The 24,995-nt window shown below is 40.3% G+C and overlaps 1 protein-coding gene across 16 annotated transcripts in view; it reads left to right on the top strand.

Moving 5' to 3' along the window:
• The window catches only part of MEIS2 (Meis homeobox 2), a 202,021-nt gene that overhangs the window by 173,770 nt on the left and 3,256 nt on the right, over window positions 1–24,995 (top strand). For 8 of the 16 annotated variants that reach the window (XM_088025087.1, XM_088025098.1, XM_088025097.1 and 5 more), the window contains one exon: window positions 23,725–23,787. In XM_088025087.1, coding sequence (XP_087881213.1) covers window positions 23,725–23,787 — 63 coding nt within the window. Of the gene's footprint in view, window positions 1–23,724; window positions 23,865–24,995 lie in introns of all 16 variants that reach the window. The other 8 variants (XM_028119465.2, XM_028119463.2, XM_088025090.1 and 5 more) reach the window with 2 other exon arrangements.

The following is a 24,995-nucleotide window of genomic DNA, read 5'->3' as shown; positions in this document are numbered from 1 at the left end:
CGATGCGGGACTCGATCCCGGGACTCCAGGATCATGACCTGAGCCGAAGGCAGTCGCTTAACCAACTGAGCCACCCAGGTGCCCCGAACTTGCTCTTTTTTTAAACGAAGGACTTGATTAGCATGTAATTTATTAAGTATTTTACCATCAGAACCCAGGAGTTTCTGAGAATGTATCCCTTATAATTAGGTCAAGATTGTATTCCTACTTTGTTCACGTGGTGAAAATGAGGAATAAGAGAGCTTCATCTGCCAAAAGTCAGCATGGAGCTCTTTTTACCACATTTCTGCTGCATATCTAGAACCACCACCCCACACATACTCCAGATAATGGAGCTTCAGCAGATCTGCTTTAGTCAACAAAGCGGGTTCTGCATCATCCTTGCCCTCACCTTCTCAGACTTCTGAGAATTAAAAGAAGTGGCCGTTGAAGAAAAGTATAGATGGCTTAGTGTTTCTGGGACTTTAATCTCCAGCCCCCACTTCTTCTTATTTCAGCATCAATACCCATGCTCCGAACACTAGATATTTTGGCTTCCATTGTCCTTGACTTCAAGGAACTGTGAATAGAATAAGTATGTTTTTCTTATATGCCTAAATATTTAAAAGAATAGTTTGTCAACTCTGAACAAAGGTCCACCTATTTCATTTATGTTTATCCATGCCAGTGTAGGGAGACAAATAAAATGCCCTGAAAGATAAAACCTAACAAAATAACTGAAAATTCAAGTTAACTCCCTTATCATTTATGTTGGTCCACTGACATTTCCAGCGGTGGTTTAGTCTACATAAAACAGTGACTAAGTGCAAGTTAATAATGCAAACATTAAAGCTCATCCTCCAGTGTTTCAGTGATACTAGAAATAAGTGGTATGATTGGGCCACTGTATACATAACCTAGAAAATAATTAGACTTTTGGTAATACTGGTAATTTTTCTCATTACTCTTAAGATTTAAAAAATGTCAGGGTGCCTGGCTGGCTCAGTCAGAAGAGCATGCAACACTTGATCTTGGGGTCATGAATTCAAGCCCCATGTTGGGTGTAGAGATTACTAAAAAAATAAACTTAAAAAAAAAGATTAAAAAATGCATTAAAAATTTGTTGTATTTCAAAGATGTCAACTATGTGGTTAATGCTTAATATTTACAATAAATTTATGAGGTATGTGTTATCTCCATTCTACAAATGAGAAACAGTGAATCAGAGAGGTCAAATAGCTAACCCATTGCAAACTAGGATTTAAATTTATCTCCAACTTCAATCTAGCATCTTTTATACTAACCATATTAGCTAGAAGTACTTGTGGTCTCTGTGTATTTGCTTAGTAGTTACCTCTACCTGGTATGTTCTTTCTCCTTCTCTCCTTCCCATTTCCGCTTATCAGAATTCTTGAAGGAGAAAGCCCAAAGCCTCCTGTCCTCCTTCCATTCTCACCCCAATTATATCCATCCTCTCTGTACACCTGTGAGCATTCTCCTCCCATTGAGACTCCCTCATCCTGGTGCATGGCCATCTCTTTACTGCTAAATTTCAAGCTTTCTGAGAGCAAGACTGAATCTTCTTCATCTGGGTATGCCTTGCGGTGTTTGGAGGATTGCAAACATTGGAAATTTGTTTTAGAATGATTTCAATATTTTCCCTTTTAATTCTCAGATGCCTTTCCAATACAAATTGGCCTTAACATTTCATCCTCAGGGCAACTCTTTGAAGTAGGTCATACAATTTAATCTCATTTATAGTTGAAGATAAGACACAGAAAGTTTAAAGAACTTGTCCAAAACCACACAGAAGGCGATGCAGCTAGGGTTTAAACCCAAATCTCTAAAGCCCACGCTCATTCCTTTAAATTGTGCTGTTTCTATCATCACATAAAACCTAACCGATTGATGGCTATGTGGAGGTCTTATTTCTCCAATTAAATTAGGAGATCCATAGGGCATGAAATTAATCTCAGATCGAATGCCTTGTTCACTTGGCAAATGTGGCCTCTCCTACAAGTTCTTCTTTTGTGTGCTTCCTCCTAAAGGCCCTCAGTACAATGCCATTAGCATGCTTTGGGTAAATATTTGTTCAAGGGGATTAACAGTTGTATCTTCTAGCATTTCTACAAATAATCAAAGACTATTACTAAAAGAAAGGAGGTAAAATAGGAGCTCCAGGAGACTGTTTGAAGGGAAAATGCACCATGTACATAATGGGAACGGGATTCATTACAGGTGGTGTAGAGATGAGACAGGCACGGAGAAGCTCCTGCAGGAAATCCTAGTTATGTCTATGGCATGGACTTCTCACCATTGTGTTAGTTTTCTTCAAGTGTTCTCTTGCTTTCTTCTTTCACTGACCCAAAACTTTTTAAGTTATATTCAGTATGATGATGAGTTGGTGGCTAACATTTTACCCAGGTGTTTCCTTAGCATATGGTTAAAGATAAAGATCTGTTGAGGATTTTCTTTGTGGGAAAATTGGAGAAGCCTGGATTTTTAGGACAGAGTTATGCTCTGAATTTGGGGATCCTGATAGGCTGAATAAACAAAGAGAATTCAAATTTTGAAAGCATAATTCTCAAATAACCCTGCAGAACTGATGAATGAGAAAATTAGTTTGGACCTGTTGAATCCGTTTCAGAGTGATGGCTTATTTTATTTTGTCTTCGCCAGTTGGAACACGTTCCCACACTCATTTCCCTAGATTTTAAAGATTTTGAAAATGCTAACCCCTCTAAAATGATATGCACTTTCTCTATTTTTCCTTTATTCTTCCTTAGAACCTATTAGTGAATGAATGAATCTAGTAAGTGACAAGTCCTGGTCTAGAAATCAGGTAATTTCCAAGGCTCCATTTTATGTGCTGGGTCCACAACCTGGCTCCCTTTTCCTGCCTGACGGGGAGATACCAGATAAATAATCTGTCAGTACTAAGCGAGCTTGGGATCAGGTTGTTCTGAAGATGTTCCCTGGTTCCCAGGACATTTTCAGCTGCAGGCCCCTCCTGAGAAGACAGTTAAAGCAATCCCAGCTATTCCTAAGTTCCTAGCCCCAAATTGTGTGTGTGTGTGTGTGTGTGTGTGTGTGTGTGTGTGTGTGTGTGTGTGTGGCTTGTGCTCAGGCAGATTCTCTAGGTAACTCCTAAACTCTCTCTACCCACTTCACCAGTCCTCTGCCTTTTCCCTTCTCTAACTGAATAGTACTACCTTTCTCACACCTAAAATGGTTTTCTTCTCATAACTCTGTCCCCTTTGCCTTAGCCATCCCACTTGCCATTCTACAACTTTCACTTGCTGTTTTAACAGAAAATAAGGGCTAGTCATAGTGTGTATGTGAGGTGGACAGGAAGCCAGCACCACCGACGGTAGGGTGTCTCCAGTGATTATGGAGAAGAAGTGGCCATCTTGCCAAATCAGAAGCTTGGTTTCTGCTTTTCTTCCACATGAGTCTGCTAGGGCTGCCCTAACAAAATATCACAGACTGGGTGACTGAAACAACAGAAATCTGTTTTCTAACAGCTTTGGGGCCTGGCAGTCCAAGATCAAGGTGTCGGCAGGTTTGGTCTCTTCAGAAACCTCCTCGGTTTGCCCCTGGCTGCCTTCTCTGTGTGTCCTCACATGGTTTTTCCTCTGTGTGCCTGCCTCCCTGGTGACTCTTCCTCTTCTTAGAGGGACGCCAGTCTTATTGGACTAGGGACCCACCCTGATGGCTTCATTTTAACTTACCTCTTTAAAGACGTTATCTCCAAGCGTGGTTATATTCTAAGGTACTGGTAATTAGAAATTCAACATATAAATTTGGAAGGTGGGGGGGATACTGTTCAGCCTCTAACTCCTTTTTTTCACTGCCAGCATATACACGCTGGAAAGGGAGCATAACCTATTCATGTACAACACATCAAGTCAGAAAGACCTGGACCTGAGTCCCACCTGTGCCGCTTACTAACATTGTGACTTTAGGCATATGGTTGGACTTTGCTAAATCTCAGTTGCACCAACCATAAAATGGGAATCTTGATAATATTACTTCCTCCTTAAGGTTTTGTGAGAATTAAATAAAAGGGTACATGTGTGCACTGTTTAGTGCCTAGCTCAATAAATGTTCATTACAGTAATGTGAATGAAGTTGCAGTGTGAAGCCCTCTTAGGAAAGGAGATTTGGGTTATAGGGGAGATTAACTGATGCCTGAAGTTTTTCACCTAAAATATGAATTTGCTAGGAGTCCTCTAGAGTTTTCACTATGAGTTTCACTCTTTCTCCAAGTCAGAATTTGATGACTGTGTAGCCTAGAAGAGCAGAATCCAGAAGAGCTGTGATGACTGTCTCTGCCAGATTTTCTGCAGCACTAACTTCAGATGCATTTGTATTGCCCCCCCTAGGCATACTCCTATTTAGAACATTCGTCCCAATCTTGAGGTTAGCCATGGTCATCATAATAAGTATAGCACCGTCTACCACTTAATTCAGTGCATTGCGTTTAGTTAAGACATGAAATCCAATCCAAAGATTCATGGACTGTTTGCTTCACTTAAATGAATCAGTGATTCACAGTTACTGATCAACCTACTAATACTAATAATCCCATAAATGGGAATGGGCCAACCCCTGCTGGTATAATTATCAGAGGGAGGAGGAATGGGATGGGCATTGAACAGCTGATGGCTCTTCTCACTTCTGGAGGGGGGCCCTTGATATGACAGCATTTAGGTGGGCAGGGCAGGGCAACTGTGACACCTCCCTGGGGTCCCTTCGATGCTGGGAATTTACCAAGCCTCAGCTGTCAAAGAACAATAAATTTTCCTTCAAAATATAAAACATAAATCACTGTTTCCCAAACACTGAAAGGCAAGAAGAAACTAAATCCCCATAATAATGAAAAGAATCCTGTTAATTAAATCAGCAAGGTAGAGAGCCTCCCTCCTAGCACACGACCCGACTGAACAGTAGAATACCTTGGAGACTGAAGCTGAAATCCAAGCCTTTTCTAGGTTGCAAGCCAGCATCCTGAGGGAACATTTAGAAGAAAAAAATCTGTAAGCACAGGACAAGTAAACACTTTTTTTTTTTAGAAGTTGTACTTGGATTATGTTTATCTGGGAAGGGAAGTTGCAAAACAAATTGTAAACCAGGCTCAGCATATTTGTGCCAACCCTTATCAGATTTGCCACTAGTCAAGGGTAAACTGAAGGACAGGTCTCTGTGAACTACAACATAAAAGCCAATCTATGGGATGCTTGCAGCAAGAGAGAGAAAAATGTCATTTCTTCCGATTTTTTCAAATTAATTTTTTCAACCATAGCCTGTTTCAACTTATTTGGCTCCTGAACATCCTGGATCACAGAGTTTACAATGATTAAGTGTTTACTTCACACATCTTTCTTTTTGTCTTGCAAAGCCATTGATATAGATTTGCGGGTTTTTAAATGCTTGGTTAATTGGCTGGGCTACTAAGAGAGGATCTGTTGCTGTGGTTGAGGGAAGCTGCAAAAAAAAAAAAAATAGAGGTTAAGGTTTCTGATGAATCCGTCACTTTTGGGAATTGAAGGCCCTATAATATTACTACACTCAAGCCACTGATAGCCATTTTTGTTCCCATCAGTGGGAGCCTCACTGAGAGGGTGAAAGAGTCACACCCTCTCAGCCCCAGCCAGCTTTTTGGTTTTACTCTCCAAACCAACTCACTTCCACCCATAATCTACTGACATTTAAATCGGTTTTGACTGCCAGAAGAGTGCTTTTCAAATGAACTGAAGCCCATTCACAGAATATTGAGTTTTCCCTTCGGAACTTGCCCATATTCCAAAGTACAAAAACTACCCAACTGTCTTTGAGACCTCAACATTTAACTAATCTCTCACATAAAGATTAATTACATACTAGTCATTGCATCAATGTCTTTGAAAAGTACGTTATGCACATCATAGGATATATTTGCAGTACATCGAAGTTCACTCAGACTTGTATTTACCTACAGCAAGGATGTGTTTTTAATCTACCATCATCTGCATTTTCCTGGTATCACCCTTTATCTTTTATCACACATGTACACACTTGCAAAGATCATTTTCAATATTAAAGGTGGCAAGTGCTGCTGGGAGGCCAAGTAATGGGGTGTAGTTTTATTTTATTTTATTTTTTTATAAAGATTTTATTTATTTATTTGACAGAGAGAGACACAGCGAGAGAAGGAACACAAGCAGGGGGAGTGGGAGAGGGAGAAGCAGGCTTCCTACCGAGCAGGGATCCTGATGAGGGCCTCTATCCCAGGACCTCAGGATCATGACCTGAGCTGAAGGCAGACACTTAACAACTGAGCCACCCAGGCGCCCCTTATTTTTTATTTTAATTTTTTTAGTGGGGTATAGTTTTAGATTGATAAGTAGAATTGGGTCACAATCCCTCAGCTCCCACCACACCACCAAGTGCTTTGACCCTGGAGGTGAGAATAGCTAGAAGAAAGGAAGTAGCCAACAAAATACAGCTCAACCCTAGCTCTCCAGGGCTAAGAAGAGCATTAAGAAGCAGCCAGTGGCCACAATGCAATGTCCAGTTCATTTGATTCCTGGGGCGAAGCAAAACAATATGGTGGATCCCAACTCAGGCCCAACTCTGACAATCCCACCCACAGCCTGTCCTCAGGTGGGTTATGGGTCATGGTCTGATTTCCTCTGAGTATGGTGTATTTGTTTTCTTCCTTCCGACCCTTCCTGTGTGCTTGCAAAGAAAAAAAATCTCCTTAAGGTTTTTTAGTTTTTTGTTTTTTGTTTTTAAACTGAGTGTCAAGTCAAGAGAGATTTAAAGTCCCAGGGTACCGTTAATGAAAAATGAGTCTGTGTGTGTGAATTCAGTGTATGTGCGTGCAGGCATATTACAAGAGACAAATTTTGAGGTTTTTAAATTATACATTTGCTTTGTCTTTATAATCTTTCCCTGCAGAACTTTAAGGAAATAGTTGCTTTAACATTTTGCTCTTTGGAAATGGCTAATAGGTGATATTAAAACTGTATTTCACTGGCATTGTTAATGAATATCTTCAGTCACAGATACACGAGTGGCCATTATTTGATGAGGAATAACACTTCAAGATGGTAACCACCTCCTGAAGGCTGAAACCTATGCTTGTTTAATGGAGAGTCTTAAACGAAATATAGGTTTTATGCAGATCCAAAGTCTATGTTCACTTTTAATTTCTTAAAATACAAGCTCCTCAACCACACCTATGGATTAACTTGGAAAAATAACCTAGCTAACACTTTTATTGAGCGTCTGCTCTGACCAGGCTATCGAGCTAGGTGTGAGGAACAAAGTCAGTCAGTCAGAACTTGATGTAGACAGTTCATTTCAAAGGGATTCCAAAATTAAATATTAGAAATAACATTAAATTTTACCTTCAGGTTAAAACATACCGTGTGTCTTATTTTGTGTATCCCTCTGTAACATAAACCACAAAGTAGCTTTTTCCCTTCTGTGTTTGGGTTTTTGAGGTGTGGACAGTGGAAACAAACATCATAAAAACTAGCAAGGCCCTCCGCGTGGCCTGGGGGCCATTTTCTGTTTACACTGACATCATTTTGACACTTTAGCACCTTTTTCCCCCCAGGAGTAGAGGGTGGGGGTCTTCTTGGTAGGAATTTTCAAAGACAAAGTTGTAAAAGGAAAAAACCCTAAAGTTTGTGTTCCTTTATCTATGTGGATATGACAGATTAAAAGCAAGGCAGGTAGGCAGAGCTTGTTTAATCCCTCACCAAGGTGGCAATCTCAGAGGCTTTGATGTTGTCTGGTCGCAAGGCCCCTGAGACTTTGAGGAACCAAATTCAGTTGACTTTATGTGGCTTGCCTATCCCTTCTGGTGTTCAAAAACGAAAGGAAAAGGTCCCTGCACCTTCTTGTCTCCTTCCTTTATTGTACAGTTTGCTTTGTTTGTTTGATTTTAAAACTGCCATTATGTGAAAGTGTTGCAAGTATAAATAATTGAGAAGATAACTCTGTAGGGAAACCACTTTTGCTGCCTTTGTGCAAAGGCAGCTCATTATGGCTCTGAGCTGCAGTATTCCATAAGCGCAATTATGCAACATCAGGATGTCATGGATATTAACCAAGGGGAGTAGATAAGAGACGGGGAAAATCATTTTGGAACTTACTTAATTAAATTTATTTGGTTTTTCAAATAGTTCCTCGAGTGTATAATTTTCCCGACCCCTCCATCGTTGCTGTGGTCTTTGTAGGAGTGTTGTTCACCATTTGTTTTTTGGCATTCTTCCTCAGTTCTGTATGGACCTAAAATGTATTTATATTGGGGTTTAATTTCCACCCAAGGAGAGGTTACCCATGAAAATGGAAGCATAATTTGGTCATGAGGCTGTTATCCCCCCTAGGGCTTATAGCGCCAGTTAATATATGTTAATACAGCAAAGTGAACAAAAGGTTAAATAAGTGGGTCAGGCTCCGAACAAGTCCTCTGCTGCTTCCTTCTGCTTAAACGGAAGGAAAAGCCCATAATGGCGCTTGCCTGACTTTCACCCCCATCATTTTAAGAATTGCTTTGCCAATCCTTCACAGCAAATAGTAATTTTAAGTGGACCAAAACAGAGCTCTCAGGGTGTTTGCACTCCATGGTAATGATAGAGTAGCTGTGCTCCCTGGAGTCAATAAAGCCCAACAATTGAGTCATTTTTGCCTCCTGTGAGTGAATCACTGCTGTTAGCCTGAATGACAGGATTGCTTCTGGAACTGGAGCCCTTCGCCAGGCTGACCTCATCCCAGGACAGCAAGGTTCAGAGGGCAGGCAGGTGGTGTTTAACACAGTTCTAAGTAAAAGCTGATTTTGTACTTGTACAACGCTCTGTAAACAAGAGCGTAGCGTCGGTGGGGGGAGGGGAGGGAGGGGCATTTGATGTCTGTCCATGTACTTTAACCAAAGCAGCACTTCCCCTTTCCCTGTCGCCTTCTCCTTTCTTCTCCCTAACATCCTGCCCCCCCCCCCCACCTCCTCCAGGCTCTGTTTCTCCCTGCCCCATCTCCCACCCTTCATACACATAAATCTCCCGCACTTGTAGCTGGCATGTTAACGTCAGGTGGCCACAGCCCAGTCCCCCTTCTGATTAATGAAAGATGCGGATGGGATTGCCGAAGGGAAAATGATCTTAGGCTTGAGAGTCGTCTTCAGTGTCTAAGAATCATTCTGAAGCAGAAATTTTAGCCATCTATAGCCAAATACTAAATAATAGCTGTTGTTTTTGTAATAGGTCATTGAGAAAATAGGAAACGGGAAAGGTTAGAGAAAACAGCCCAGCCTAAAATTGTCTAATGATGAAATTGTCTTTGAGATAGAAAAGTTCTGAAGAACGTTTTCCAGCCCCATTTCTGAACCCCATTTTCAACATTCTGGGGGCCAAAGTCCTATGGAGTAGTCAGACTTTGTAATTTTGGAGGTGGGATTGTGAACAGTTAAGATACAAAAGAAGAACCCATGAAATGGTTCTCTGTCTCTAGAGTCTGACTTAGGAAAATATGACCATGGAAGTCCTTTAATAGGATAACTGACAAATCCTATTTAATAGATTGTTTGATAAATTGTTGATGAATTGTTTCAAAATACAACTTTGGTTAAAAACCAGAATCTTGCTTCATTTTTTCAAATCCTTGGAACCCTAGTGCCCCTCAAATCTTAATAAAGTTAGAAATTGATTTGTATCAACATTCCTTCTTACAGACATATTTAAGCCTATTAAAGTCTGTGGCATAACCATAGCAGCAACACCAAGCATTCATTTTGTTCCCCTTAGTCTTGTTCCCTATATTTATTTGCCCTGCCACCCCAATTTTGGAGAAGCACTTACTGATGCTAATATCCCGCAGAGCACAATTTGGGGAAAACTTCCTTAGAAAAATATAATGAAAAAGAATCTATTTTAAGAAAGTTTTCTATTCTCCTTTACTTTCTGAATCTCACAAATCTTTCTCCTTCATTTCCTACTCACTATTCCTGTCCCAACACATACACACACACCATAAAAGTTCATTGACCTCAGTTCCCATTGCTCTTAGCCTAGTCTCTCTTCTCAAGTCAACCAGACTTATCATGCTCCAATATAACTGTATCATCTGTTCCCCAGCCTAGAAAAGTCTGATGCTCACTTTCTGCCAAATCAAGTCCTTCTCTTCCTTTACCCTCCATGGAAGATATGACTGGCCTCTCTAGTGCCCAGATGGATTCACACCTTTAAACTAATGCCTCTAGTCTGTATCTTTTGTTGTTTCTGAATGCAAAGATAACCAGATCAGAGCCGGCAAGCCAGAGTTCTTTCCCATCCTAGCTCCTCAGGGATTCAGCTATCTATGCCCCTTGCAAAATGAGGATAAGAAAATTCCTACAAACTCTTACATTCTCAATTCTGCATTATTTCCAAGGTGGAGGAACCCTATTTTCATACACTCAGTTATTTGTTCACCGAACATTTTATTGAGTATGTGCTATATTCTTGACTCAATAATATAGAATTGAGATGTGGTCCCTGCTCTCTGAGGCTATCTGGTGGGAAGCTGGACAAGTAAGTTTGTGATTATGGTATTGAAAAATGCTATGATGCACATATTAGATAGGTGCTACTGACTGAGGAAGTGCTTCTTACTCAGACTGGAATCAGGGAAGTTACCTCAAAGAGATGTTCTCTGAAGAGAATTTTGGAGTGTGTGTTGACCAGATGGCCATGGGAGAAATGCTAGCCCAGACAGAAGGGGTAGTGTGTTCCTGGTTAGTCGGCGTATTAACTTTATACTTATTTTTTAAAGTTTATTTATTTATCTTAAGTAATCTCTACACTCGATGTGGGGCTCAAATTCACGACTCCCAGATCAAGAGTCCCATGCTCTTTGGACTGAGCCAGCCAGACACCCCACTTTATACTTATTACTTGCCTTTTTGTTTATTTGTACATTACCTGACTCCAAAGTCAGAATCTGTGGCACTTAAACCAATTTCTAAATTAAATTATTTTTGGATAGACAATGATACTACTTTATCTTTATTGTGAAAATGGAGATCATTCAAATGCCATCATTTTTATTTATAATAGTTAAATTAAACCACTTTAGGGGAAATTCTGATTGATGTGAAATATGAATATGCTCTAAAATTCTTTCAAATTGCAGTACAATGTGTTTGTGTCTTTGTCTATTGGAGATTATAGCTTTGTGTGGAATGTCAGAATCAAAGGTTGAGGTCTTTATTTCTCTGCTAATCAGGGCAGGGGGAAATCCACTAACTAACCCTCTAAAGCTAAAATATTTAAGGACTAAAGCGGATGTGGCATACTGCTGGTTTGCTGAGTCTCTTGTGGTTTATAAAGATATATTTTATGTCTTTTATGATTACGGGATGATGCTAAAAATTTTGTGGGTAATAATACCGTCACATTGGAAAGACTGCATACAACATCTCTGGAGAAGATAGAGAACGCTACCTGGTTGTCAAGTCAAGGTGTTTAATCGGTTATTAAGAAAAGCAGCTAGGAAATTTTATTTGGAATTTGGTCTTTGGTGTTTGAACATCATAAACATGAGAACATTAAGTCATAGGTTCATAAATACATATTTTTTTGCTTCTTGACACAATGGGATATGTTTTATTAATTTTTAAACATTATTGTTAAATATATAGCTGTTAGAATTATAGCTTATTTTAAACGACTTTAAATTTGTTCAGATTTTTGATTTTTTTAGTCCTTTGGCACCTGTACTAGATGCCGACATAAACTGGTTAAATAGCATTTGGTTTAAACAGAAAGACTGAAACATATATGCATATTTATGATATTTTGTTTGTTGGATCTCTCTTAATATTACTTGACTTTCTGTGTTTTAATCTCGTTTTTTCGTATTTTGGGTTGAAGCCACTCCAAAGCTTAACACCTAGGAGATTTCTCACTTATGGTTCCCTTTAAAAGTGCTAAAATCTCAGCCTCTCAAACAAGAGACCAAGCTACAATTTAAAGAAAGCAGTGGTTTGATAAAGGGCCCTAAGTATGTTGCCACCTTCTGCATGTGTCTTCTTCTGCCACATCCTTTCTTTTAAACCAGCAGGAGAACTGAAAGAAGGATAAGAGCCTGGCCCATCCAAATACTTCTGGCATGACAAGCTGGTCTTCTGAAGTTTCCCCTGCTGCTTTAGAAAAAGGAGCCCTACAGACAAATGAAAGAGCCACGGGCACATTCACATGCATAGCACCTTCCCTCCAAACACCAAGTGGCTTTAGATTGCTGGCGTTGGGGTGGTTTGGCCTCAGATGAAGAATAGGGACTTGAGAACCATTTGTTTCCACACCAGTTTGGGTGAAGTGCTGTATTTTTCACCTTAAAAGGCCATTTAAAAAGAAAAATATGGTTTGAGAGGAGGACACAATTTGGAAGCCATCACCCTTAATGGAGTCCCTTTTAAATGTAACACTTTGTCCCATCAATTCTCTTCTAAATTAGTTGTCACTACCTAGAGGAAACCTACCCTTGATTGTCTTACGCTATTGCTTAAAAACATACAGTGTCCTATGTGTATTTTCTTATATCAGGTTTTCAAAATGCTCTCGTAAATTCTATCACTTAAACTTACCCTTGTTAGGTGTAGAGTGGAGCACAACTTGTGCCCACAGCGTGGCCAGTGTTTTATTACCATTGGCCTCTACATCTGGTCACACAGATTATCTCAGGAGTACAAGAAAAAACAAACTAGACTCCATAGAAAGAAGGCCCCGGCCACAGCGGTTCTTACTGACAATTGACTTGGCCAGCCATTATTAGATAGACTTTGTAAAATCTGGAGGATATATGAAAAGGAAGTAGTTTTTGGAGGCAGCCAGGCCATTTATTATACTTGGTGACACAGCTCTGGAATACTCATATAGTTTTGGAGTTTTGAAGAAACGAGAGGGTTTTGAAGTAAAATTGTTTCTTTCCAACCCTTCACTCTTCTTTTGTCCTTTGTCTTGAGTGTCCTGCATAGCTTCTCAGCCTGAGAGTCCCACTGTCCACTCAAAGGTAACATTTGGAAAGTTGAGTTTGCCTCTCCTCACCAAAACAAATAGGCATTCCTCCTACATTTGCAATTTTCATCAACTGCACACCATACCATACCAAAGATACATTCTCGGGTTTATGCTCTTAATATCTTTCCTACTTGTATTTCTTTTTTGCTGAATTCCTCAGCAGCCCTCCATGCAACCTGTCCTACTTCCTTTTCACTGCTACCACCTTAATCTCCGTTAACCTTATCTCCCTCTCCTGCTTGGATTAGACCTTTCTACCTTCTCAGCTTCTACCTTCTCATCAGCATAACTCCTTAAGCACCATATTTTGTGTTATCATTCCACTATTAAGGAATTTCAGGGATTCAGTTGGTCACTCGAGAATGTTCACTAGTGTGGGAGAAATGGGCAGGTGTTGGTCAAAGGGTATGACTTCCAGTTGGAAGATGAATAAGTTCTGGAGATCCGATGCACAGTGTGGTGGCTATGGTCAGCAATACTGTACTGTGTACTTGAATGTCGCTGAGAGAGTAGACCTTAAATGGTCTTACCACAAAGTAGAAATGGTAACTACATGACACGATGGAGGTGTTAGCGAATGCCCCAGTGGTCATCCTTTTGTGATATATATGGTTATCAAACCAATACATTATACCTGAAACTTACACAGTGATACAGGTCAATTATATCTCAATAAAATTGGGGGCAGGTGGTTAAAGAACTTACACCAGCTTGTCTGTTAACTGTAGTCAGCTTTTCCAAAACCAGGAGCCAGTGTGGATTCAATCCCCTTGCACAAAATGGGCACTCGTCTGCCTTAGTTTCTAGAAAAAGCATGCCATTTCCTTATTTCCTTCCTCTCCAGTGTTCTCTACTCTTTTCATCTGGTTCAGCTTTCCTCCTCCACGAATTCAGTGATTAACCTCCATCTGACTTTTAAAATTGACCCTCTCACACTAACTTACCAAGTGTGGACAGTGTTGATTTGCAATTATTAGGTATTATCAAATTGTGCTTTTCAGTTTGTTTCTGTGGGTGTGAAGAATAAAAATTTTCAAAGGCATGACCTGCCTTTTCAAAATTTTAAATATATATAGAGAGAAGGTCACATAATTATATATTTATGTATTACATGTAATTTCTTAGTACATACAACCTTGTCGTATTTTATCATTAAACTGTGTTTTGTTAAGTATAGAATGTAGAAGATTTTTACGTGACACATGTACAGATTGCTGTGGACCTTAAAAAAAATTCATTCCAATTTTTATAGGATAGAGAAAGGATGAAAATAGGCCTTACATGATCTCTGCTTCTCTATACCTTGCTTTCCCTTCCTACCTGCTATCGTCCCCGCTTTGGAACCCAGTGTCTTACTGGGATACACACACACACACACACACACACACACACACACACACACACACACACACCGAAAACATCTACTAGTACAATTCTGTCAACATCAAGGAGGTGGGTGCTTAGTAACTTTTGCCTGACCGAAGGGCAACATAGGACAAAACAAGAAATGAGGTTGAGAAAAATCTCTACTCCCCCTGGAAAGTGAGAGAGGGGGAGAAGAGAGCAAACACTAGAGTGTGGCAAGACCGAAGTAGAAGCAAGGATTTTTTTTTTTTTAGCAACTGTTCTTTTCTCCTTTGTTTTCAGCATTCCCACCCACAACATTCCTGTCTGTGACCTACGTGACCTATGTGGCTAAATATCCTACAGTTCATAACTCTTTCATATATATATATATCTTTATCACCCTTTCCTCCAGAGTCGCACAGAAAACCTACCCAGGTGTTAATCTCTGGCAAAGCTTATTGTCACTTGTATGTGTGTGCACGCACACATACGTGTACATCTGTACATATGGCTGGTGATGTCTCAGTTTATCTCAAGGCCACATTGTTTCATGTTCCACTTGGTTGACAGGGCATCTCTGACCTGACAGATTTATCCATTAAGAATAGGATCATATGTATGAAACCAGCTTAACTCTTAGCAAGACAAATGCATATGGCTTATGTAGATTTTGTTGTTGATTTTTTTCCCTTATATGTTACTCAGGAAGTCTGTGTCAGTATAAATCAGTGGTAATGAAATCAACATTATGGAATCTTTGATACTGCATTTGCTAAAAGCTTTCTGGATGTTTAATTCAGCTTTTAATGATTGATATTATTGACAAGGGATAAACATTTTTGATGGATATATTTGCTCACAGATTTAAAAAAAAAAATCTAACCCTTTTTTCCTCTTTGAGTTAAAGAGTGCAACGCTATTAGAGAGGAAACAGTTCAAATGTGGTCATCACAGGTTGGTGGCTCCAAAAATAGAAACTCACTTAGGGTAAAATTTACTGTCAGAAAAAATGGAGCATTCTTTCTGAACTCAGGAACGTGTGGTTCATGCGAACTTGCTTGTAGATGGTTGCTACAATAAGGCTTCTTTCATACAGGTGTGTTTATGCCCCAGGCTTGCTGGCCACAGTCCATTCCATTTACAGAAGCTGAATTAAACAATAACTACCGCATTGCAAAAAATGGTGGTGGGGGGGGAGCGGAGGGGGAAAGGTGAGCGTCAAAGGAGATGCCTGAGAGCTTTGTTAGGGCCAAGAAAAACCCTGTTGCAGTTGTCAGAGCTTGTTGATGTTGCTGGGAACGGCACTTTTTTTTTTCTCCTGGATTTTGTGGTTCTGCCTTAGGAAAGAAAGTAAAATAGAACGGAAGAACAAAGTCCTACTCTATAAATCAGCAGCTGCTCCTTGCCAGATCAAAGGAGTGACATTTTTGCTCCTGGACTGCTTGTCCACTTGAGGGCTTGACAGGCAGCTAACAGCTGGCCTGCTAGATTGTATGGGAGAATCAGCCTACATCTTCTTCCGAGCAGATGACAAGCTAATCAGAGAGATATCCATAGCAGAGGGCATGTGAGTGTACCTTGATCTCCTCAAACATATCTAATACATAATTGCTAAACAGCTTGGTGCATTTCTGGCAAGTTAATGCTTAGGTAGTTTCCACTGAGAAGTAGGATAAAGAATTAATACTTCAATCAAAGGTGATCATGAAGGCTAAAAAGATCCTAGATTTGTTGAGATCTTCTCCTCTTAGAGTGAATTAGTAAATGGTTAGGAACATAATGAGAATTGGCTTAAGTGTATGTAACTGATATCAAGTGACTGGTTGACTTTTCAAAGCCCAGTCAGGCTTTCGTGTTTAGGTAGATGAACAGGTAATGGGTAATTGGTAATTTGAAAATGATGACTCCTGCTTTTTATGCTGATAGAATTGAACGAAGTTGTAGATGTTCTGTGTCTGCAAAAAGTTGTCTTCAGAAGCCCGGTAAGGTATGTCACTATACAGATCTGGACTTTTAATGCCAGTAGTAAAATTTCCAAAGTAATTCAGTTTCTTGTTGATTTCCATCTGCCATAAATCATGTACAAGATGAGGTAATATACTACAACTTATGTCTATTGACTTAGTATTTTATCTTTAAGAGGATAGATCCTAGATATGAATAGCTAAGGAAGTGTACATGTTTTCCCCTCCCTTGCTTTCAAGTAGCTTTGAAGGATCACTTTTATAGTACCTGATAAATAGCCACATATGTATAATCTGATGGCATTCTGTAAGAGTAACAGTTCTTCAAAATCATAACCTGCTGGGATGTTTTGTTACATGCTATCAGGTCTGGTTATACTTACGGAAGAGTGTTTATTGTTGCTTGGTATTATAAAGGAAATACAAGATAATTTCCTATCTTAAAGAAAATTTCCCAAATACTTTTTTTTTTTTTTAAAGATTTTATTTATTTATTTGACAGAGAGACACAGAGAGAGCAGGAACACGAGCAGGGGGAGTGGGAGAGGGAGAAGCAGGCTTCCCGCTGAGCAGGGAGCCCGATGTCGGACTCGATCCCAGGACCCTGGGATCATGACCTGAGCCGAAGGCAGACGCTTAACGACTGAGCCACCCAGGCGCCCATTTCCCAAATACTTTTATTGAACAGTCTCTACTATTGACCATGGAAACTTCATTCAGATAAGATGCCAAATTCTCCAGATCACCTTTAAAAATTTTTTAATTATAAAAATAATTATGCTTATTATTAAAACTCAAACAGTAGGGGGACCTGGGTGGCTTAGTTAGTTAAGTGTCCGACTGAGTGTGGCTCCATGTTGGGTGCGGAGCCTGCTTAAGATTCTCTCCCTCCCTCTCTCCCTCTCATGCCAAACCTGCACATGCTCATGTGTACTCTGAAACAAACAAACAAACAAACAAACAAAACCCTCAAACACTAAAGAAATAAATGTAAAAAAAAAAGAAGAAGAGGAAAGAAAACTCTACCATCTTCTTCCTATCCATCCCTGAAGAACAGTTTCCATAAAAACATGTTATTGGCCAAACTTTTCCTTTAGGAAGTACAGATGGAGTAAAAATGAATTAAATTATTATAAATTTTTTGATCACTTGCCTTGAGCAACAAACGACTGTTTAGGTCTGAGGTAATTTAAGAGAATAACACGTGCATTTTCATAGCTAAGTTTCATGCTTAAAATGATCTTTGCAGGTTTCTGTTCTTCGGAAGAGCACTCGATCATTTCTGTGTTATGTGATCTAGAGCAGGACTTCTCAAACTTAAATGTGCATAGATCACCTGGAGATCTTTAAAGTACTGATTCAGATTCAGTAGTGCCAGGCTGGGGACTACTAGATTTCTATAGTTCTAACAAACTCCAGGTGATGTTGATGTCATTGGTCTTTGGAACACACTTAGACCTGCAGGGGTGTCAAGAACCATTTTGGAAAGTGTGATTCCAAAATAGCTCGTCCCACTACCCTGTGCCCTAGCAGATGCCTACTCCAGTGTCTAAAATCCCCCCCATGGCATTATACATTTAAATTAGCTGTGGTCTTGGACCCTACCACATGGACACATGCTACTTGTAAGGGTAAAAACACATTATCACCACCCTCTGTTCAAACCAGCATGGATTTGCTTTATAGTCACCCACCTAGTCTTAATTATTACCTTTAAGAGAACAGAGCTCTTTAGGAGGGGACTTTAGATAGGTGCATTTTGAGTGTAAGCTAACATTTAATGAGCTCTTACTATGTGTCAGGTGCTATGCCAAGGATTTTACATAGGACATCTCCCTTAATCCTCAAAAACATCTGGGCTCAACCACTGCCCTATTATAGACAGGGGACAAACTGAGGCCTGGAAGTTTAAGTAGACTTGCCCAAGGTCACACAGCAAGTGAAGGGCAGGGAATATGAGCCCATGCTCTCCATCACTTTGTTCTATGGAGAAGTCTGGAATATGGAACAATACTTGCGAAGGGTTTGCCCAAGGTAGGGTATTTTAGTAAAGAATCTATGTAAGCCCTTGTAACTCTAGGGAAGAATTAGATAAAAGAATATTGAAAAAATATAGTAGAAGGTCATTAAAGTATTAGCTACCTTATAATTTCGTCCAGAGCCTTTCATGTGTTCGGCATGAGCCTTCCACTACTTGGGACATATTCATAAAGCTATAAAATGTTTGTGATTCCAGATTAGTAGCATGTGTTCATACTGCAAATTTATGAGTAATTAGTTCATGTGTTTTTGGAGTTGTAGATAAGTCTAGCATCTCTCAAATTATAAATTAATCTGTAGCTCAGGGAAATTATGAACTGTGAATGTGTTTCTGAGCAGCCCATGAATCTCCTTTATTTACCTTACTTTGTTCACAGTTGTCTGTGAGAAAAGACTCCTTGTGTGGCCATCAATGAAAAACTTAACGTTGGCACCGTGACCCCATCATTCATGGGCCTGAGTACATGTTCAAAGACATTAAACCTGCTTAGTTCACCGATTGAACCATTTTTATGTATCTTACTGAGAAAATCCCACTCTTAGCCATAACCACAGCACAGAGAAAAAAAACTTGCTTCTTGTGTGTGTGAACTAAGAAAAACAGTGAAGAAGCCTGCGAACTGATTTGTCAGGGTTGAGGCTTCCTTGTTTCTGAGGCCAACCAGTAGCAAGCTTCATGAATGGGCACCCTCACTGAGGAGTCCCACGGCTGGGGAAAGTGGAGAAGCCGAACTTTTTCATTTTTCAACAGGTCCCCAGTCACCAAGCGGCCTCTAACACCTCTTCCAAGTTAATCTGATCCCTCTTCAACAGTTCAACCCCCTTCCTGGACCGGACCAATTCATGGAAAAGCTTCCATGCAGGGATTCCTGGTTCCTCCTCAGAGCGTTCAGGGCTGGCGGCCTTCCAGGTGACTCCACAGAGGCCTGTACTTTCTAACAAAAGGAATGCTGCCTGAAGAAGTTGGTTACCAGGTGTGGCATGAAGTTAGTGAACCAGAAAGAAGGGATTTATCAGTCATTTAAAAAGAAGGCGGGGGGGGGGGGGCGGGGAGGGCGGGGAGGGGGAGAAAGAAAAGAAATCAACCAACAAGCAGCAATGACACCTAAGCCTACTTCTATCAATCTGAAATATGCTTTGGAGTGAAAAACCTTTCAAAGAAAAACCACGATGGTCAGATTTCAGTGGCAGAAAAATATGCAAAGCTGAAAAGTTTGGCTCTTCTGTTGGGGGGCCTGAGGTGGGGTTTGGGGGTGGGGAGGTCTCCAGGAGCTATCTCTCCAGCAAGACAGCAGGGTGGGACTTCAATGATGTTTTGCTCCCTTGGGTTTATTCTTTTTAATATATTCTTTTTTTCATCTCTAAGTTGACTCGGAAAGGCCTCATGATTCTTGGAAAGTCATTGAATTTATTTCTATAATTGAGTTATTTTTAAGCTAACAGTCAGTATATAATTTTTAAGAATCGCACGTACTAATGCATTTTCTATTTTCATAAAATTTAGTGAGAAAGTAGATAGTCTTAGTAGATACTCTCCAGAGTCTTTGTGTGAGCCTGGATACTAACTTTGTGTTCAATACAAATCAATGGAACTAGTGCACTTTAGGGTACTCATTCCCTAAGGAGTCACTAATGGAATTATCTGTAGCCCTTAAAAAAAGTCACAATGAGGCTAATGAAAATTTTTGCTAAGTGAAATCTGGATAAGGCACTAGGCTTACTAGCACATTTTATTTATGGCATTTATCATATATGGCACATTTTACACACAAGTTTTATAAATCTCAGGATGTTTTTAAGAGCTATTTAATTTCTAAAAGACTTTGTAATTTCAGGTTAAATTGTTTATACCAATAAAGAAGTGTATTATATATCCTCAACTTCAAAATCATTCTGGGGATGACATTAAAACTTAGAAAAATTTTTAATATCAGATACAGATGAAAAACTTAACAGTCTTTGAATTGGAAATAACTTGTGGGGGTTTTCATTAAAGTTGGGTGCAGCTTGCTGCATTTTGGTTAGTTGGATGTCTTCAGCAATTTTTCAAATGTTTTGGGTTTGGCAAAGTCCAAAATGTTTTTGCCAAGACCCTCTTTTCCCCTTATTTTTTAAACCCGTGTGAAATTCAAGGATAACTTAATCCATATGTGTCTGATTCATTTACACTTAACTCATCAAAATGTTATTTTGTAAGACCCATTTAATATCCAAAAAACCTTTTGAGTCTTTTTAAGACAAGTCTTTTGTCTTTGAACCAGTGAGTTGCATTTTTCCATATGAATGGAGCTTGGACCTTGAAAGATGGAAGATCAGTTGATTTTTCAACTTAGACTCTTCAAATTTTAAGTAGAATCAAAACTTGATATTCTGTTTACTGCTTGAGCACTGAATAAGGTCATTTTAAAATATAGATCAGAGGAAGTGGAAAAAATTTCATGTCATGTAATTTGGGGAAAGACTGCATTTGGAAATTTTATTTTAGTAATACTAAAGAAATAAAAGTTACTCCTACTTTGATTTTTTTTTAAATCTATAATTAAATGGCTCCATTTTATGTACATTGATATGTTTTCCAAGAGAGGTCTGTGGATCATCAGTACGGTGGGGTAGTCTCATTTTTTTTAGTGTTAACTCACAGTCAACTCATTAATTGTTCATTTTTATAACATCTACAGTATTTACAAAAGATATCCCAAAATCAGGGGCATTGACAATTGGCAGGAGTTTGTAAGTTAAGAGATTTCTGAAAAATTGGGGCCCATATGTTTTAAAAATTCTGTGTGATTTGAAAGAATATGGTAGAATTATGAATCTGGCAAGATATAGCCCTATGGATCAAAAACATTGTTTGAGAACAAAAATTCAGAGAAGCTGAATGGAACCCATGTCAAAAGAGCAGACTCTCCCCGTACCCTTTGTAAAAGGATCTAGTTGAAAACCTTCAGAGGCTTCTATGCATATTTGTTTAGTAGAACTGGGCACGGAAAGGCCATCGCCATAACTGCTAGTGAACGTCCAGGCCATGCTATGGTAACTAGTCGAAAATGTAAGACTGGAGTGGCATTTCCAAGTTCAGCGCTTCTATAAAGACCTGCTAGCACACAGAATGCTTTTTTAATGTCCTGCATTGTTTTGTGTCCCCCATTGAACAACCTTTTGAGCGGACCCCCGTTTTTACTAATGTAAACATTCTGACGAGTATCCAAAGAAATGACCTTTGAGTGAACCTCTAACCTTCCCCGTAATTATTTGTTTGAAGACAGTGTGGAGTTCTCCTGCTGAGAACTAAGAACCATGATGCCTTGCAGCTCTGCGAGGAAGGGAGTGTTTGGGGGAACTGGAGAGAAAGACATAAATAAGGGAACAACCTCCAGATGTAAATAATAAAAGAGTAAAAGGGTGAAATTAAAAAGGGAAAAAATAGCAATTCGTTTTACCTAAAGAGTTGGCCCATAGGAAAAAACAAAACCAGGATTAGTAGCACATAAAAAGAGGTGAAACCTCTGCCATGTGTGTCCTCCCTTAGAAACTTCAAGGAGGAGAGAAAAGGTTTCTCCGGGCTCTCCTGAGCCTCCCAGTTGGTCTTAACCTGAGCTGATAAAGAGAGTTCCTGGGGGTGCAAATCACCGGGTCAGTCCTCCTTGTTCCCAGTAAAAACAGTGGGGAAAGAGTAGATAATTAAGTTCCTTTTCCGATTTAAGAGATGCTTCTGGAACGCCTTGTGATCTGGTCAGATAGTCCTCAGTGACGCTTAAGTGCCAGGTGGGAATAAATGTGCAGTTTCAACTCTCCTCTTGTTTTCACCTCTCACAGCCTGTCACTTCTCCCCCCCCCCCGCCCCCCCCCAGGGGGTGTAGCATTTTTTTTGACAACTGAAATATACTTGCTTAAGTAATAAAGAAGTTCATTGTTTTGCAAACAAACACCATATGCAAAAGACTCCTTTGGTTTTTCTTGCAGCTCTTATTCTTTGGCCTAACTGTATTCCCACTAGAGTGCTCCCAGGAGGCCGGACCAAAGTGTGGGCTGCTGTCCTCCTAGGAAGGGACTTCAGCTTCTTAGGAACGCAGAGCTGCCAACACACACTAGAATTTTTCTGGCTAATTTCAAAGAATGGGTTTTCAGTTCCTGCCTGTGGCCCCATGCGGACTCATTAATCATGAAGTCCCCCTGCACTTACGATTTGAGACTAGAAATACTGGGAAATGTTGTAAGTGGGTATATTTTTATATTTTTGAAGAAGCACTAGCTGTCTTCTAGGCATCCTGCCCCCCCCCCCCGCGTGTCGCCCCGCCAAAATGCACAGCCAAGTGAATCCTGTACATCAGCTCCAATGTGCGGGCAATGTGCATCATGAAATGCACAGGGACAAGGGTAACTTGTAAATGGTAGAAAATGGTTTTGTCTTTATTAAATTTGGAGAAATAAAGGAGATTTCTTATCATCTTACTCTGTTTGTACATGAATATTTGATGGGCATTATTAAACATTAAAGTAACACGAAGTAGGCACTTATTTTTGGATTTCCCACAAAATTAGATCCAGGCTTCTAGACGAAGTAACTGCTGCTCCTTACATTCCTGTGATTCAGCCACCACCTGATTTGAGAACGTTTCTTGGGCTCTAATATCAACCATGTGTACCTGAGGCTCTGTCTTTCTAGTGGGTTGAAAGGTGGCTGGGTTTATGGTTGGCAGTTACCTTATCCCTGCCCTGGGCGTCCTAGCCTAGACTGGAAAGGCCGCCCCCAGCTGGCACTGACCTCTAAATGACCCCTAACTTTACAGGCTTAAACTGCGGGAGTTGCCGAAGAGCAGAAGTCTTTCTGGCCAGCACTTATTACTGCTGTGTTGGTGATAAAACTTCAGACAGCCTAATTGATGGCTTTGCTGACCTAACAATACCTTGTGAAAGCACAGGGCCAGAGCCTGGTCTCCATTTATGACCAGCTGCAAAGGGGAAGCTAGATCTCCCTATGATGGGGGGTTTAGGGGAAGGGGGGGGAATCCTCCAGCCTGTGAACTTTAACCAGATTCCAGCTTGTTCAAGAAGCAGAAGCACGATGGCAAATTAATAGACATTTTCTCAAGGAACCCTTTTCTCCCCCCAACCCTCTCCACCTTCCCTGAGTCTTTGTCACAAGTCAACCTCCAGTGGGTTGGGAGGTGATGGAGATGATCCAGTCAACTATTTTTGAACGCTGGAAAGGGAAAATTGCCTTTGGGTTGAAAAATTGAGAATTTTCAGGAGATGTTTGACCATGTTGTATTCTCCTCAGCGTTCACGCGAAAGTGCTCACGGGGCACGGAAACCGCCTTAGATGATTGGGCTTCTCTGTTCTGTTTCAGGTTTATTAATGCCAGAAGAAGAATAGTACAGCCCATGATTGACCAGTCAAATCGAGCAGGCAAGTTCCAACTAGTATCTCCATTCATGTCCCATAGGCACAAATCCTCATCAAGTTATACTCTAGGAGTTTCACTGCCTGGTAAATAAATGCTTCCATCAGGCATCCTGGGAGGATTTTTTGTTTTTTTTAATGTCCCCAGAATTCCATTCTAGGAAGCAACTTCACTAATTGGTGCTAATTGGAGATTTCCCACCCTGACTCTCCTGAAACTGCTTTTTACTTTCCTTCTGAATTGGTAATTGGGCACGAGTATTAGTGCCACAAGCAGTTTGTTTGACTGTGAGCTCTGGTATTACTCATTGCTTGTCTGCATCAATCATTAGCACACTCTCACACTCTCATTTTCTTGTTACCCACAATTCCTTGGTGTTCGCGTTGCTTTCACTCCTAGAGCATCCCCTGTTAAACTCATTGTATCCATTCATTTGCTCCAACTATTCTTAATATTCTATTAGGGCCTGACGTGCTGCATTGCCAGCATATTTTTTATTAAAAGATTATCACCTTTGTTTGAAATGCTTCACATCCATCCCACTAAAATACGTGTGGGGTTCTCTCACAGTGTGTCTGAGTTTCTCTGAGGCAGTTATTGTGCAGTACTTTCGAGCCATACCCATGAACTCTCCTAATCATCCCACTCTGAGATTGCCTTAGTTGACTGAGGCATTTCGCTGTCCCGCAAGAAGGTCTCTGGGAAAACACTATTTTCCGTCGGGGTGATGACTGTTGTCAGTAACGAGAGTATCCAACGTGGAAATTTAAACTGTGGCCTCAGTTTTAAAGAATGTAAGAAAATCCGTTTCCTTTGGCAAAATTTTCCCACTAACACCGAAATGTTGTTCCACTCCTGGAGGCCAGGGGGCCTCTTGGAGAAGAATTTACAACAATTGCAAGAGTCTATTGACCATGTTTACATTTTCCTTGGTTCGAGTAAAAAGGCAAATGTTCCGTGGGGTCTGTTTAACCTTGTAAAACTGTGCTCGAATCCCAAGTGTTTGTGTCTGATGTGAAAATCTGTTTTTAAGCCCCCAGAGAGGGCAGGATCACCAAGTTTTCTAACTAAATCGCGCCACATTGCAGTATTTATATTCTGGCTGGTCCCAAGCTCCCTGTCCTCCTTCACCCTAACCGAGGCATAAGGAAAGCACCAAAGGCTGCAGAGGATGACCCACCTGTTAACCGGCAGGGGGCCGTCTCTCCTCCAGACCA

Source organism: Eumetopias jubatus, unplaced genomic scaffold (assembly GCF_037043125.1).
Source record: "Eumetopias jubatus isolate StellerSeaLion01/CBP00866 unplaced genomic scaffold, mEumJub1_p1.0 scaffold_7, whole genome shotgun sequence".
Taxonomy (NCBI): Eukaryota; Metazoa; Chordata; class Mammalia; order Carnivora; family Otariidae; genus Eumetopias; species Eumetopias jubatus.
Note: the sequence above shows the minus strand (reverse complement) of the source record. Positions and strands in the feature narration are given on the sequence as shown.